The sequence below is a fragment of the Eurosta solidaginis genome, chromosome 4, assembly GCF_040869045.1.
Source record: "Eurosta solidaginis isolate ZX-2024a chromosome 4, ASM4086904v1, whole genome shotgun sequence".
NCBI classification, from domain to species: domain Eukaryota; kingdom Metazoa; phylum Arthropoda; class Insecta; order Diptera; family Tephritidae; genus Eurosta; species Eurosta solidaginis.
The window spans coordinates 44,354,186-44,370,757 of NC_090322.1; the positions used below are offsets into that span (position 1 = coordinate 44,354,186).

Sequence of the window (16,572 nt, forward strand, 5' to 3'; positions counted from 1 at the left end):
TCTTTGTTTTTAGACTCAAACCGCATACACCACAGATTTTTCAAGGGACCACATTTTCTATTTCAATAGACGGATAGTGAATCAATATATGGTGTTTTAAAGAATCATTGAACACATTAGTATATTGACTGTGGTGCAGCTTTATTATGTCTTTAAGTGTTCTTATATACTGAACAGTGAATTTATTGGATAAAATTAAACGAACCATTTCTTCAAGTGTACAAACGTATTTCCATACATTATTCCCTACTGGAACTAAGTCACCAATGAAGCAAGTAAAATATGTTAAATACAATAGTGATTCACGGGCAGTCATGTTTAATTTTCCATTTTTTAAGTTTCGTGGAGAAATTTCCTTTGCCTTTTTTTTCCAGCCATATTTCCATAATCAAAAAAAAATGGAGCGGTTATTAAGATCTTGTAAAGAATAAAAATTATTAAACACAAAATACTTAATAGCATTAATTAATCCATATTTGATTACACCTTCAAAAACATCATGCATTATATCAACAGAAAAGTTATCGACTGCGTGAAATGAAAGTAATTTGTTAAAAACCGAATCAAATTTTATTCCTGTTTCGCTGTACGAGTTGCCAGTCAAATCTCGATCAAAGTCAGTTCCTAAACGCAATAATAAAGAGTTTTCAATAATTGAAATTTTTGTATCAGCCTTTGGCATTGTACAAAACCGACAGAAAAAGGTATGTGAAAAAGACGGGGAAAATCCAAGTAGCGTATTCAAAGCTAAGTTGTCCCCAATAATTAAACCTAGTACAAAATGAATAGTTTCATTAGTTGAGTTAACTTTAATTGGTAGTCCGTGTTCCTCCAGAAATTTTAGTTCTTCAACTAGCGGACTTAATACAGTATTAATGTCAAATTCTTTTAAATATTTCGCTTTAACAAACATAGCTGGAAATATTGCTGACAGTTTTGAGGCTTCCTCTGGAGTTGCAGAAGGGAAAGAGTAATAAAATGCCGATATACTTTGAGTTCCGGTGTGACTTCGTATTGGGTCATTCGTTTCGAAGTCATCGTAGTACAAGAAAAAAGGAATCACTTTCTTGTTCGGAAACTTCAATACTTTTTCCTTCCATAACTCGCCTTGAAAGTAGCTATTGATATGGCAGAGATTATCCTGACTAAGCACTTCAATTCTCTCTAAAGTCTTAGTCAACATATTAGGTAGCTCAAAAAACTTTTTTAGCTGAAAACGTAGAGGAAGAATTGTTCCCCCAAACGTTTTACTATCAACTGATGCAACCCCCTTTGAAACTATTTCTGTTACTACGGAGTCAAAATTGAATTGTGTTGGATTTTGTAAGAACACATTTTGTAGTAAATAATTCGTTAATTGGTATTCACTTTTAAACAAGGTAATCATATTCAAAAAATTATGTATAAAACTTTCCACGCTTTCCCTAACCTCCTGGTCAGAAATAGTTTTGGAAATATTTAGTAGAGGATTAAGTGTAATCTCCAAAAGATTGGTCACGTTACAGATAATTTCTTGTACATGTTTTGTAGTCAAGTCGCTTTGAGCATACATATAGGAAATGAATTGTAAAAGTTTTTGCTTCAACGAATCAACTAAAAAAATACTATCTATGACATAGTTTTTTGATGCGTTTGTATTTTGAATATCTAAAACTTGAGGTTCATTAAAAAAATGTTTGTATTTAGAATTCCGTTTGAGCTGTTAAAATTTTCGGGAAGTTTTATATTTACAAGTTTAGTTTCGGATATGTTTGTATTTTCAGAGCTTCTGTGAATATGATTTAAATGCCTTTTTAAGGTTTTTATACTTGAGAACGATTGTATACATTTATCTTGTTGACACTTAAATAGTCCATATGGTTTTTTGCGGTGAACATATTTTAAATGTATGATTAAATCATTTACAGTTTTTAGGCAGTCTTTACATACAAAGCAAATAAACATTATGAAAACGCTCGAATTGTTAAATTTACGCAAGCCGAAATACAGTTTGAATCTATCTCAAAAAAATATTTTTGTATAAATTGCCAAACGTGAACACATTGCTTTTGATATTGAAGATTAAAAATATAATGCAGTTTGAAAATATTGGACACTGCCTCAATAACAGATGCGTATGAGTATTTTATATCGTCAAATACTCCAACTATCTGCAAATTAGCCGTATCTTCATTACAAATTAATACTACTAGCGGCTGTAATTGTAGTCCATATTCCCCTAAATGCAGGGAAAGTCTTTCTAGAGATGTTTGTAGATCGTTGGAACTGTTCACCCTTACCAAAATTGTTGCTGAGAGTCACTGGTTGACGGCTTCCAAAATTGTTTATTTTTCGATTTAATAAGCTCTGTCGGAGGCAATACAGCTGACATAAGATCAAATATTGCAGCATCACGTAAATCTTAGTAAAGAAAAAAATTATTAAAATTAACTAAAATATACTATTATGAAACTACCTTTGTTAGTTATATCACAAAGTGTTGTGTTCAATAAATGATTCCCATTTAACATGGAGCCCATAGCAATTACCGTAGCTTATTTTGTCGAAGTCTATGTCTATCTGCAATTTCATAAGTGAGTTAAAATAAAAATTTAGTTGTCAGTTGTTATTTAGAATTGGTTGGTTAATTCGAAATGATGTTTCATGCATTCATTATTCAAAGCTAATGCAAATGGAAAATACTTATAAATTAACTTTGCTCCTAGCAAACTCAGTATAAAATATTTTACTTTTATAGTCGAATATTACTGCATTAAACAAATATGTACGTATGCATCTGAAAGCTGTGCTTTGCACTCACCAAAGTTTTTCCAAAGCTTTTCTCGTAGGAAGGCCACTCAAGAAGTAATTCGATTATTGTTTTGTCTTTACTGTTTGATAAGCTAATTCTGCGATAATCAATGGTTTCCACCCAACGTCTTTGTACCTCCTCCCAAGGTTCACAAAAATGTCGGAGCCACTCCTTGTGATCTTCGAAGACAGTCGCTGAAGAACTTGGAATCTCTTCGATATCTTCGGGCAAATAATCGAATTGCGATTGAAATGCAGTCCTTTTTGCAGGAAATAAACTTTCCTTGCGCAAGCGTGCAACTGAATTTTTATAGAAATGGTACAATTTTCCACTTGGATATTTGCTGCTCTTGTTGTAATAAACCTCCTGTAATTGTTTTAAAATTTAATTTCAAATTGGTTTCAAAAGGATAACAAGGAACTAATACATTATGCCGGTATGACACGACGTTTCTTCATGTATTTTTCGGGTATTGTATAAGACCATCCCCTTCGTACAAAAAACAGAAAAAATGCCCCAAAAATACATGAAAAAAACATAGTGTCATATCGGCTTTAGCAATATTCACAATATCTTCATAATCTTTATAAATTTACTAGTCAGCTTACCACTTTTTCTCCAGGAAATTTGGTACAAATCTGATTTGCAACGCACAAAAAATCTTTTTCTCGCATTAATTTTCAATAATATTTGATCGGCCTCTTTGTGTTAAAATCGATGGATTCGTTTCCACCATGAAGTGTTTTAACAAACTTTCAGTCTTCGTTGATAAATATTTTTCTAAATCCTGAGAAATTAAATGTGAAAATATAATTCATAAGCAGATATATGTTTTCAAATTCTATACTTACAAAGTCCGCAGCCCCTAAAGGGAGGGAATTCCTTAGAAACCGGTGTTGTGATAGAATGCAAAAACTTTTGAAGCTGGCTTTCTATGCGTGCAAGGATATTTTTTATCTCACAAGTTTCCTAAAATATTTAATTATGTAATCCTCGGAAATACTAAGGTTTCAAGATTTTACATTTTGTCTCTGTAATGGCTTAAGCTTCGACTGAAATTTTAATTTTGTAGTAAAGTCGTCTTTGAAGATTTTTTCTACGTCGCTTTCAGTCAAATACAAAACTGCAATTCCAAAAGCTTTGTAAAAAAACAATAAATTATTGAAATAGCGATCAATATGCAAAGCACCGGCTCTTTCCAAAAATGCATTAATATTATTCTGTGGAGCTCAGTATGCATTCACCAATTTTTTGCATTTCTGAAAATTTCAAACATACACAAACAGCAAGTTCCTTTAGCATTGCGAGGAGTACATATTTGTTTCTGCAATAAATTGTTGTCTTAATATTAATGCAATTTTGGGGAAAGCCGTAATTTTAGTTAAATAACTTACAATTTAAATGTTCATAAACATTTTCCAATTTCCACTCACTAAGCGTTTTAAGCAAAACATCAGACATTATTTTTATTTCTAGTAATTATGCACTTGTTGGTCTGAAAAACGTCTTCACAAACTAAAAAGCAAACAGTAACTGAAGTTTATCGTTTGATAGAGTTGCCAATAATTAAAGAACGTAGGGAGAAAAATCTATCACTGCTTGTAATTTTGGTATCCAGGCTGCGGAGTGGAAATGTAAGCGTCTGGTTTTTGGTTTGCAATACAGAATGATGGATGCCGTGTTCATACATAACGAAATGTGGATATATTTATTTCATCGTTTAAAACTTTCGTATTTATCTTACGATTTTCTTCGGCGAAAGCTTATTTTTTCTAAAAAAACAAAGAATTACGTCAATTAAAAATAATTGGAAAAAAACGTACGGCTTTTAAATTCTGCCTTACAAAATGCAAAATATGTATATTTATGTATATAAGTTATATTTATTATATATATAAGTTATATTTATTTTTTTATTTTTTCATAAAAAAAACTGTAATGGTTAAACGATTGCTCAGAAATTACAGCCTAGAAAAAAGTTGTGTATGCAATTAGGTAATTCTCTGAATTTAATTTTCGTAGAAAGCGTAGTTTCCACATTACTGTCAAAAGTTTTCTACTTGCTACAACAAAATACACATAAAAAATATTTTTTACGCTTTCTACATTTTCTAGACCCAAACCCATGTGGTGAATTGTAGAGATTTTTCTACAATTTTAATTTCCAATTAAGTAGCGAAAAACTTTAATTTTTGATATAAACTTTGTTGTGTACATTTGTATGGGGGAAATTTAAATTTTTTTTTCATAATTCTTAAAAGCGGGGTGCATATAAGCGGGAAATTGTAGTTGACCCTAATGCTTCATAGTTACAGGGCAACTAAAACTTAATGCTAAAAATTCAATCAGCACAGGCTGTTACAATTTATGATAGGAGTTACGATGGAAATACAAATCCTCGCTCATCGCACGCACGGCATCAATCTTAGTTGGGAATTCCAAAAAAATTAAGGTAATTGTATTAATATTTGGTGGCAATATTATTTAGTTCTTGAAAAATCCCGTTACTATGACTAGTTCCATCGGCTTGAATATCCAATGAGAGACGAGGAAACATAATAGGCGCTGCTAATGCAGCAAGAAATATTTGACTTAATTAAAGAAAATATTTTCTTAATTATTTTCAAGCTTCTGTTGCAATTTGTTATTGTTCCTGGCGATTATTCCCGAATATAAACTAAGAAATTTGAAGAAAATATTTTCTTGATAATTCTCAAATTGTCCAACGGTTCTTCCTCCATATATTTTATTGTTTTTTGCCAATCAGACAATTATTTTCTTATTTTTTTTCCAGCATAAGCAAAGATCTTTTCTCAGTTTAAGTAAATTGAAGAAAATATTTTCCTGTTTATTTAACACTTTTTTTTAGCATTTTTTCTTCGTGGTTTTTGTTTCTGTTTTTTATTAGGAAAAACATTTTCTTATTTAAAGTAAACGTGTTTTACTAATTTCAGTGAAAATCAAGTCAATTTTGACTATTTCTCCAATAATTTACTAATTTGAGAATAAGAAATTTTTTTTCTAGATTTGAGAAAAATATTTTTTTCCGTGTACCGTATAAGAGCATCTTCTAACTTATATTGAATTATACCTTGAATTTGTGTTATTGACATTCACCACGGGTAATTTTCACTGAAAATGTAGCTAATTTCTACAAAAGGTATAATTTTATTCAATCCCTCAAACAATTTAGTTGAAAAATCTCTGTATTAATACCGTTTGTTTGAGTAAGCGTTTTTCGCTCAACTTTTTGTTAGTAAAGTTATTTCCATGATATTTTATTTGCGAACCACTTTCAGCCGAACCCAGGACCAACGACGGGGACGTAGTGGTTATATGGTCCCATTTATTTTTTTTTTTTGCTTTTTTAAATTTTTTTGTATTTTCTTTTATTTTATGTTTTTTTTTTATTTATTCCTTTTTTTTTTTTGTGTTTTTTTTTTTTTATTTTATGTTTTTTTTTATTTTTATGTCTTTATGTATAATCATAAGTGGAGTATTGTGTTGAATATGACTTATGTTGAATACTTGTTACACTATAACGTTTCCAGAATTTCATAAAATCACGAAGTATAGACTCTCCGCTTTGCTCCGACCAATAGTCATTATTGTTATCTATAAAAAGGAAACTTTCTTTAATGTGAGAAAGAATTTTATGAATTTTTAGTGTTTCGGTAAGTTTGTCGATGCTTTTCAAAGCATAATCTAAATGTTTTATATGGGTATCAAGTAAGCTCCCAACTTTTCCAGATGTAAAACAGCAATCGACAATTTTGTTCATTTCTTTGAATAGGGTATAAGTTTGTAAATACCTACCTTTTCGTATATTTCTAGATCTAATAACTTGTCTGCCTCTTTTAGTAACGTTCTACAAGCATTTCCTTCGAATGTATCTCCATGGTAATTTTTGGAAATCAGATTTAGTTTCTTAGGCCACAATAAAGCTTTCTCTTTACCCACAAGACCAACTAATCCCTTCCAGAAAAGGTGGTTTACAAAACCCTGTAAAATATGAAGCTCAGGTATAATACACTTTTGTAAAACATAAACATCGTCATCTTCATCAAAAATAGGAGGATTGACTGTACTGTGACTTTCCATACTAAATTTTTTGTTCTTACCTGGAAGACAATACTTTTCATAATCAGCTCGTAGATTTCCATAAGTTTTTAATTGCATACAATTACTTATTTCTGAAGCATCCGTTGCATCCGTTAAACTCGTTGTGCCACTATCACTTTCAGTACCTCTTAAAGTTCTTAATGAAACAAAACAGTATGGACAGGGATACATAGAAGTTGCCGTTTGCTGCCCATTAATTATTAACAAAAGCTTAAAATCTGCAACAAAATTGAATGAAATATTATTAAGCTTTGTTAAGTCGACTAAAAGTTTAACATTATCATAACTTTCTTTTATTTGTGGAACTATACGTAATAATATCAATTTATCGACACTAGTCAACTTACTTTTTTTTCCAACAGTGTCACCTTCAGAGTAAAGCGATCTATTAGCATATTCGTTTGAATTATCTAAGCTAAACTCGTCATTTTGAGGACTTGTACAATTTAATTTAGGCGAATAATTTTCAGGCAGGATTGTTAAGCTAATCTTAAAAAAATCTTGCCATGAATCAGCCATAACTATTACAATGCAATTTCCTACCAAATTCCTACTGTCTATAACCGAATCAAGCAGTTCTTCAGCATTAGCAAAAACGACTAGCCGTTCCTCCTTGTTTGCTGTACCTTCACAGTCAAATTTATACAAATTTACTTTATATAAATTGCTTAGAAATTTTGATTGAAGAGACATATGCTGTTTACAACCCTTAGGAATCGACTTTCTGCCTACATTACATCTTATAAAATTTGTTATTACCTTCATCTGATTTTGCGATGCTGAGATTTTTACTCTAAAGCTATCTAAACTGTCATTACTAAAAGACAACTCTTTTTTTAGATTATTATTAACAGCGAGTTTTCTTTTTCTACCACCTGTAGCTAAATCAACTTATCTTTTATGATCGCACTGGCAACTTGCTCTTGATTTTTTTCAGGAAGTTGTTCAACTAATTTTAGCAAATTTTCTTTATGATTGTTGCAATCATGACTTATACCTTTCCTAATCTTTTGAAAGCATTTAGAGCAAAGCTGAATACATTCCGATTGTTTATTTTCTTGTGGTACGTTTAACTTATTCAAATTAAATTTTTTTATTTCACTAATATCTCTATTAGTTTGCGAAACTCTACAATAACCTCTACCTTTCTTCACTTTCATATGCCCGAAAGAACTGGCAATAGAACATATAAAACAATTACAATCATTTTTTACTGATCGTGTTTCTTTTTGTATTATTATGTCACTATACTTAGGCATAATTTGTATTTGCCTTTTATAAATTTTTTTCTCATCATCGAGAAATGTTAAGTAGCACGTTCTGCAAATGCTTAAACGATACTTTTTATTGTTTAAATCATAGTTTTCTGATACAAATTTCTTAATAAGAGTTAGAGTTTTTTCGCCTATAAGGAATTTTTCTGGTTTATCTCTAGCATTACTGCATATAATTTTTCTGCCGCAAGGGCCGCATATCTTTTTTCTGTTTTCGTCGTGAGAACATTTCTCACCGTGACTCATCTTGAAATAGAATAATTACAACAAAATAATCTTGAAAGATTTAGTTGATTATCAAATTTTTCAAATTTTTCAATATGCTAGAAGCACTTAGCTATTTTCGCGGTATTATATATGCATTCTGGATTCATATTTTTAGTACGTGTAGCGAGTTTTCTATAATGCACCACCTAGCGGTGAAGGAAACGAGTTGCATAAGTAAGGAGTAACAGTTATTTTTAGTTATCATTCATTATAAACTCATAACATTTTTAATTTTATTATTTGTTTGTTTTTTTTTTTTATTTTTAATTGTTTGAAAAAAATAGAAATTCGAAGTGGAAAATGTCAAGAACACAGGTTTAACGTATAATTCAATATAAGTTAGAATATGCTGTTATACGCTAGCGTGAAAGCACAAGTTGTTATGCGAAAATGTTAAAATGCGCATAACTCGCGAAAGGGAGCAGCTAGGATTTTAAGTGCAAGTGATCTTAAATGTCCAAACAATGTAGAAACTTTCTGCGATAACCGATTTCAAGTCCATTTTAGGCAAACTTTCGGCTGCTTCAGGCACACCGTGAGCAGACAAATTATCAAAAAAATTGCTTGTATTTCCTATATTTGAATTATTGCCATCTTTTATGCCCAATATATTCATCATTAGGCGGCGTCATTATGCTGTTATGGCAGTAGTAGGGAACTCCACATTGTTTTCCATTAAAATTTTGATTATATCTTCTCTGGCATCGGTCATTGCAAAAATAATAACAATAGTTTGTTCGCTGGGTTCATACACACCTGAGATGTAAAACTAGACCTATTTATTTCCTTATTTGAAAGGAGATGCAACCGAGTTAATAAAACACCACTTCTTCGTCCACAATCAATATATATTTGACAACCGGAAGACAATCATCTTATTCTTCTTCTTCTTTAGTATTCTCCTTTTACAAAGTTGCATTAATCTTCAATATCGTACATTTCTTAATCTAGTACCTAATCTAATACAATTCGCTATTTGTGTTCAGAGTTACCATCATACACACAGTTCTTTCCTTTAAAAAAAAATTTACACAGTTTTATTATTTTTTTATAAATTTTACACAGTTTTTTTCACTTCCTGGGTCCCTGTTCGGCCGCCAGTTAAAGGACAATAGTCCTTGATGAATAAAAAAATTATTTTGTTGGGCCAACTCGCCCAATGAATAAATACAAACAAAAGATTTAACTTTGTAGAGACTAAGCATATTTTGTATTTTACTGTTAACACTAAAACACCAGTTAAAACCAAACACTAGTTAAAACTAAACAGGTTGAAATACTCTTCCGTCCCGAACTCGACTGCCCGCTTAATGTCGTGATCGCCCCTTTATAACATTGATCACGACAGCGCTGCAATTGTTGCGTAACCTGTTTACAGCCCGTTGGTGTGAATCAACATGCCAGCCGCTTCCCACAGGTGCAGTATGCCTTGGCTTGATTTCACAACCGTGTGAAATGCAATTATGCTGACAATGCGTCTGGAGAATGAAATAGCATACGTATTATCCGCCGTCACTAACTATGACCTTGAATGAGGGCGATAGGTTGCCATGCGTGGCCGTATGTTGTGAGAAATATAATTTGCTGACTCAGGGCACGTGTATTGGCCGTGAAAACGTTGCAATAAGGGCAATTGCGGGTGTTAACTTATATGTAAAGTAAGGTTGAAGCCTGTGGCTCAACCTTTTAAAAAAAAACGTTTTTATTTTAGGCCTTGAGGCCGAGTTCATGCAAGTATGTTGACGGTTACTCAAAAACTAAAACTTTATTTGCAATTTACTCTTATTTATAGGATTATAACACTTACTTGCATTCTAATTCCATCATATTGTGAAATACATTGGCCTTGATTTTCAATCATAAAACTATTCTTGGATAGCTTGAATCATTGATTCAGGATCAAATTCTTTACCATTTGCAGCTGCAATAACAAAGAGGCGAGCTTGTGCTTACTTAAGATGCGATTATAAGTTCGCAGCATGAATTGATTGGAAAGATCAATTTTGTTTACAGTTATGGTAAGGCTTGCTTGGAGGCTGCCGGTAATTTGTATATATCTGCTGGTATCTCAATAATCCTAGCGGCCACCGTGGTGTGATGGTAGCGTGCTCCGCCTATCACACCGTATGCCCTGGATTCAACTCCCGGGCAAAGCAACATCAAAATTTTAGAAATAAGATTTTTCAATTAGAAAAAATTTTTTCTAAGCGGGGTCGCCCCTCGGCAGTGTCTGGCAAGCGCTCCGATTGTATTTCTGCCATGAAAAGCTCTCAGTGAAAACTCGTCTGCCTTGCAGATGCCGTTCGGAGTCGGAATAAAACATGTAGGTCCCGTCCGGCCAATTTGTAGGGAAAAATCAAGAGGAGCACGACGCAAATTGGAAGAGAAGCTCGGCCTTAGATCTCTTCGGAGGTTATCGCGCCTTACATTTATTTTTTTTTATTTATCTCAATAATCCTAGCTAATAAAATATCCAACTTAAACTTTTAACCGATTACTTCGGCGTACCTCTGTCGGAGCTCTGCTGTGTTTATGTCGGCTTAATTCTGCCGATGCTCTGTTATTGCTGGCTGGTACGCGGGCCCACAGTAGGATGTGATGCAGCGATGGACCCGAAGAGTGCGAGCGCCCCCCCCCCCCCCAACGGGTTAGGGGGTCAGAATATACCCGCGGTAGGTATGCCTGTCGTAAGAGGCGACTAAAATACCAGATTCAAGGGGCTGTGTAGCGCAATCCTTCAGGTTGCTAGTGCAATATATACATAGTTTCTCCAAACCCAATTGTCAACCTCACCTATCCGCGGCGAAACCTGTTTCACTAGCAGACGAGGCTCTGGCGACCCCAAGCTACTCATGGAACTTGAGGGTGGGGAGGGAGCTATAGCCTGAAGGTTTAATGTGGCCATATAAATCGTTCCCGAGATGGTCGGGCTAGCACCTTAATGGCGCTGTATTACCGGAGCGTACCGGATCTGTATCGGGCAAATGACCATCACATCGATAACACTCTCCAAAGCCTTCGGGGAGCAACCTTATCACTACAACAACAACAACAACATCCAGAGTGCGAACGTTCGTAAGCGATTCACTCCACTACTCTACGACTTATGGATAAATGTCTGAAGTCACAAGTTGGTGGTTGCTAGTTAAACTGAACTTTATTTTACATTCTTCATCTATTTATTAGTTGAAAGTATAATAAATTTATAAACTTACCTATTTGTGGCTAATTTCATTATATTGTAAAATACCTTGACCTTGAAATGAAGAATAGATGCGCAAATATGCGGAAGGATGTAGCTAAAAAAACAATTTTGTGTGATCTCAAGACTGCAGTATAAATGCAGTATGAATCATCACTTAATTTATAGTTACTTGAATATATTTATAGTTGAGAATGTGAGTTATATTCCAACCTATCACCTATGTTGTTTGTACGCGGACTCATGATAGGCTACGACGGGACGGGTGATCCGAAGATAACCAAAGCGGCCGTGAGCAGTTACTTTTACATCATTGTTGCTAAGCTAAAGCCAAGTCACCCTCTATAACTATTCTGGCCTAATGGGGTCTTTCCCGTCTAGGTGTTCTTCGCCATGTTTCTGCCATCAAATTATAGCAGCTTTGTGTTTGAACAGAAAGGCAATTATTGCATGAAGTTCTGGGCTGCTCCCAGGATTATAATTCTCACTCCACTCCATGCTATGCCACCATTCCTTCCTTTCAATCCTTAGTGTGGCTTTAAGGGCCACTACTATTACGAATTTACTAATTTATTCACTCATTTCCAACCCATGCTCTTTCCTTATTAAGCATTTGTGTTGGAGCTTTAATAAGATCATTGATAGCGAAGGGAACTGTAACTAGTGCTCGAGTAGCGTTTATTAAGAGAGGGCTCATTATTTTAATTCCCTTGACTACCTTAGATTTGCTCCCTCCATAGAAACTGTTATATAATATTACAACTAAATATGACAACATGCAGATGTGAGGCGAATGAAGCAGGGTAAAGAGATGCGCTTAAATGGCTACTCCATCTATCGTTAATCACTTAACACTTGATGAATGTACCGCACATGAATACAATGAATCTATTTTTGGTCCTTATAAGTTTGGCGCCCGCGGACATTACTGCACTATACCGAGTGCCGCAATCATAAATTTAAACCTGGAAGAATTTCTTGAACCCTTGAAGAAATGCTCAAGAGCACGTTTCAATTGATGCATGCAGACCGAAACTTGACCAGCAGCCGGATTTTGAATAATAAAAAGTGAAAATACATATTTTCAAATAAAATAACTTCAACTTTGGCTTACAAGAGGAAAATAAAAAAATTTCTTAATCGTTTTCTTACGATGTGGATATCGCGGCTAAGTAACCTTAGATTTGCACCTCCCTTGCAATTTAAATATTTAGTGTATATATCTATGTACATTAGGGTGGTTACAAGGTATATGGTGAATTTTAATGCTTGTTCTATCTTTGGAGACACCCTCCTAAAATTTGCCAATATATCAGAAAATGATTATTGCAAAGTTTCAGGCCGATCCAATAATGTTAACACATGCCTCATTGAGGTCAAAGTTTGGAAAAACAGCGATTTTTCAGAAAAAATTTTAGTGTTTCGTCAGTAAAAAGTGAAACCATTTATGCCAGGAACTTGACACGTATACCATTGAATATTATAATGTCCATATACGTTTGCATGGAAATTAAAAATTAGGGATATCCACTATGACCTGAACTGATCAATGCTAAATACTGCTAAAAATAACCGATTTATAAAAATATTATTCAGATCAAAATCAATACAAATAAAATTACCTATCGAATGGTGTACGAGTCAAGTTCCTGGCATAAATGGTTTCACTTTTACTGACGAAACACAAAAATTTTTTTCTGAAAAATCGCTGTTTTTCCTAACTTTGGCCTCAATGAAGCACGTGTTAACATTATCGGATTGGCCTGAAACTTTGTATGTATCATTTTCTAATCTATTGGCATATTTTATGGGGGTGCCCCAGCGGAAAATCTAAAATTGATTTCTTGTGGCCACCCTAATGTACATACTTCGCAATGCTTTGCTGACAATAACTAGATTTAAATAAGTGCGTTGCCGAAATAGCTGTTATTTCAAAAAATCCTCGTCGGAGTTATTTTTAAACCGATTTCGCTCTGGAATGAAAGCAGGGACGAAAATAAGCACCAAGGTGAAATTTGAAATAAATCGCGCATTTTTTTGTTGCAAATTGTAGTAGCCGGTTGAAATGCATAGTGCATCGAAAGAACAGAAGCTAGTAAAATCTACAAATCAGGTTTGTTGTTCTTAAATTAACAGTTTTTCAGTTAAATTCATTGCATTACAGCTAATTCAACCGAGTTTTTTTTAAGAAACCAATTTGTTTAGTAACTTCAACATAAGAAAAACTGTAAAAATTACAGATTCTGAATCAATCTCACCGATTTTTCTGTTAAAGAACTGATTTCATTGGTAATTTCAACAGCGAATAACTGTCAGTATTATGCAAATGCATCAGCTTATTTTAAAGAGAAACTTAAATTCACGGCGCTCACTACTTTGTTCTTTTGACTATCGTTCTACAGAAATCTTAGTCCTATAAACAGACACTGTTATATTTTAATAGTTTTCATTGGTATTATTAGGGTGACATTAATATTTGTTATTTTTACACAGCAGAACTAGGCGGTCACCGTGAGTGATAGTAGCGTGCTACGCCTACCACCCGAAAATTCTGGGCCCAAGGCCTGGAAAAAGCAACATAAAAATCTTTAGAAACAAGTTTATTTCTATTTTTTTTTAACAGAGCTGCGGCTTAAATTTGATGATTTTTTTTTTTGTTGATTTCATTGTTTAAACACTCAACTCAGAATGAGAAATTTGTGTTAAGTTGATTCAACAGATAAAAATTTACTGAAATATCTGTTGATTGACCCGTAATTCGGTTGACTTTACTGTTTTTCTTTTCAACGTGGTGCATTCGCAACTTACGAGCTACATCTAGCTCCAGTGTCCATGATATCCACATAAAAACCTTTTTTTTATCCTTGCTTTTTGAATTGAGTAATTTTTCTACAGATAATAATGGTGCGTTATGCTTTAAAGGAAATAATCAAAAATAATTTTAATAAAATTAGATAAGAAGTAATATACATATGTATTTGTATGTACATACCTATATTGATAGAAATATATAAGTGTTTTTGCTCTTTAGGTAGAGTAAACTATGTAATTGAAAAATAAATAGATAATACAATTCTCATTCACTACTTAAAATAGTAGCATATATTACAAAAATAATAAAGATACTTACAAAGCGAAAAATTTACAATCCTTTAACTGGCTGTTTTATACATCGAAAAATTAAAAATAAAAACGCTAGGAAGGTTGAGTCCAAACATGTCGACAGGTATCAAAAGTCCCGTTTTGAGTTCGATATCAATAACCCAAAGGCGGATATCAAAAAAATTGCTTCTTTCAAAAACTATCCATAAAAAATAGCTCCGGACCGATTACCAACCGAAATACCAACAACTACATGAAAATTTGCTACTATTTCTTTGGAAATATCTTGATACCGAGGCCATGACGAATTTTTAATATCTCTAGACAGTTTTGGACGTGTTTCAGCAGTCGATCCCTCATGTAAAGTTTTTAATTATGATGGCACAACACTCGTCGTTTATGGAGTGCTGATTTGTAAATTTGAGAGCAATCTAATATAATTAATATGATATTCTTTAATAGAAGGACTGGTTTTTCAAATCCAGCAATAACTGGCACAATCTATTCGTTTGTGATTTTGCCAACAAAAATGGCGAACAGATGAAGTAGTTAAATTTTAGCCAAAGGCCGGAACACTTGATGTTTGAGTAAGTTTAACTTGAAATATTTCCTTTTCACAATTCGCAAAAAAATAAAGAATTTTTTATGTAGTAATAAAAAATACGAAATAAGTATGGAAAATGTTTTTATGTAAGAAAACTACTGTAATAAATATATATTTAAATACAAATATACTTGTGAATTAAAAGTAAAAAATTTAACTCCATGACAAAGTGTAGTTAGTAAGTAGGTTTACTTAATGAAATATTTGTAGTTTTACGTACTTGTTTTTAATAAAAACTATATATGAAAATATTAATATAATGTACTTATATTTGTTCAGAGTTCGGTAAGTGCAATTCCACAAAATTAACAATTATATTTCTCGGTAATTTGAAAAGTAATCAATTAATGGAATGAGAAATTCTTAATTAATTTGGCATTCCTTTTAATTTAATTTTAAAATTTCCAATTACATTTTCCATTCCTTTCGAAAGAATCGAGGAAGAGTTTATATTTGCAAAATGTTTTTTTTTTTCAATTACAAACAAAAATTTTGCTGTGGAGGAAAGGAATTGATTACTTTCCCTAAGGACTTGATGTCAATTTAATTCCTAAAGTAATCATTACTACTCAGAACTGGATTTGATAATGAAGTCAAATAAAAAAGGTTTGTACTAATTTGTGCTTTACATATTTTGTTGTTGTATTAACAGTGTTTCGCCCCATTCAATGGGCACGACCACTCACAAATTGTCATCAAAATTCTCTAACGGGAGTCCAAGGAAACTGGCTGTTTCAACAGGGGCGGACCATAGGGAGATGGGTGATAGAGGCGTAGGTTCCACATTACAATTGAAAATGCAGGACATACATTACGTATGTCGGGGTTGATTCTGGACAAGTAAGAGTTTAACCTGTTACAGCATCAAGAACGAAGTTGGGCCAGGGTGACTCGTGTTTCCCTTGTTAGTCTGCTTTCTTCTTCTGCAAGGGTGGGATATTGCATATTAATAACGGCGTTCACCGGGCGCGTCGTGACAAAGGCGTTTACCGATTTTGTGTGTATTTGGCTAAGGTCCTGCTTATGCTTGCCTCGATCAAACGGCAGTGTTGGCAGATGCCGGTTCTCGTCATAGTGCTTTAGATGTTCCTTTAATCCCCGTAGAGGCGGTGCTAAATCAAGCAGTTGTTTGCTAGGATGTCCTGGTTTGTGACAAGCTAGAACTGCTTGTTCAGCATTTCGTTGTGCTCTTTAATATTGAGCTCTTCGG

General features: G+C 33.3%; 2 protein-coding genes across 2 annotated transcripts in view; one reads left to right on the forward strand and one right to left on the reverse strand.

Moving 5' to 3' along the window:
• The window catches only part of GlcAT-I (Glucuronyltransferase I), a 160,246-nt gene extending 155,743 nt beyond the window's left edge, over positions 1-4,503 (forward strand). The window contains exon 3 of the transcript XR_010952474.1: positions 4,268-4,503. The gene's annotated coding sequence lies outside the window, so the exon portion shown is untranslated. The remainder of the gene's footprint in view (positions 1-4,267) is intronic.
• On the reverse strand, positions 978-4,761 carry LOC137249658 (uncharacterized). The gene is made up of 6 exons (XM_067781361.1): positions 4,186-4,761; positions 3,643-3,929; positions 3,400-3,578; positions 2,801-3,157; positions 2,456-2,559; positions 978-2,400 (listed from the first exon to the last, which is right to left on the reverse strand). The coding sequence occupies exons 3-5, from the start codon at positions 3,463-3,465 to the stop codon at positions 2,470-2,472; spliced, it is 513 nt and encodes a 170-aa protein (XP_067637462.1). The 5' UTR covers positions 3,466-3,578; positions 3,643-3,929; positions 4,186-4,761; the 3' UTR covers positions 978-2,400; positions 2,456-2,469.
• Positions 4,762-16,572: the final 11,811 nt, after the last annotated feature.

Coding starts and splice junctions, on each gene's coding strand:
- LOC137249658 (XM_067781361.1), bottom strand. CDS start 3,465: ATGCGAGAAAAAGATTTTTTGTGCGTTGCAAATCAGATTTGTACCAAA. Junction 3,158..3,399: donor AATTTCCTGGAGAAAAAGTG/GTAAGCTGACTA, acceptor AAACAATTACAG/GAGGTTTATTACAACAAGAG. Junction 2,560..2,800: donor AAAGCTTTGGAAAAACTTTG/GTGAGTGCAAAG, acceptor ATGAAATTGCAG/ATAGACATAGACTTCGACAA.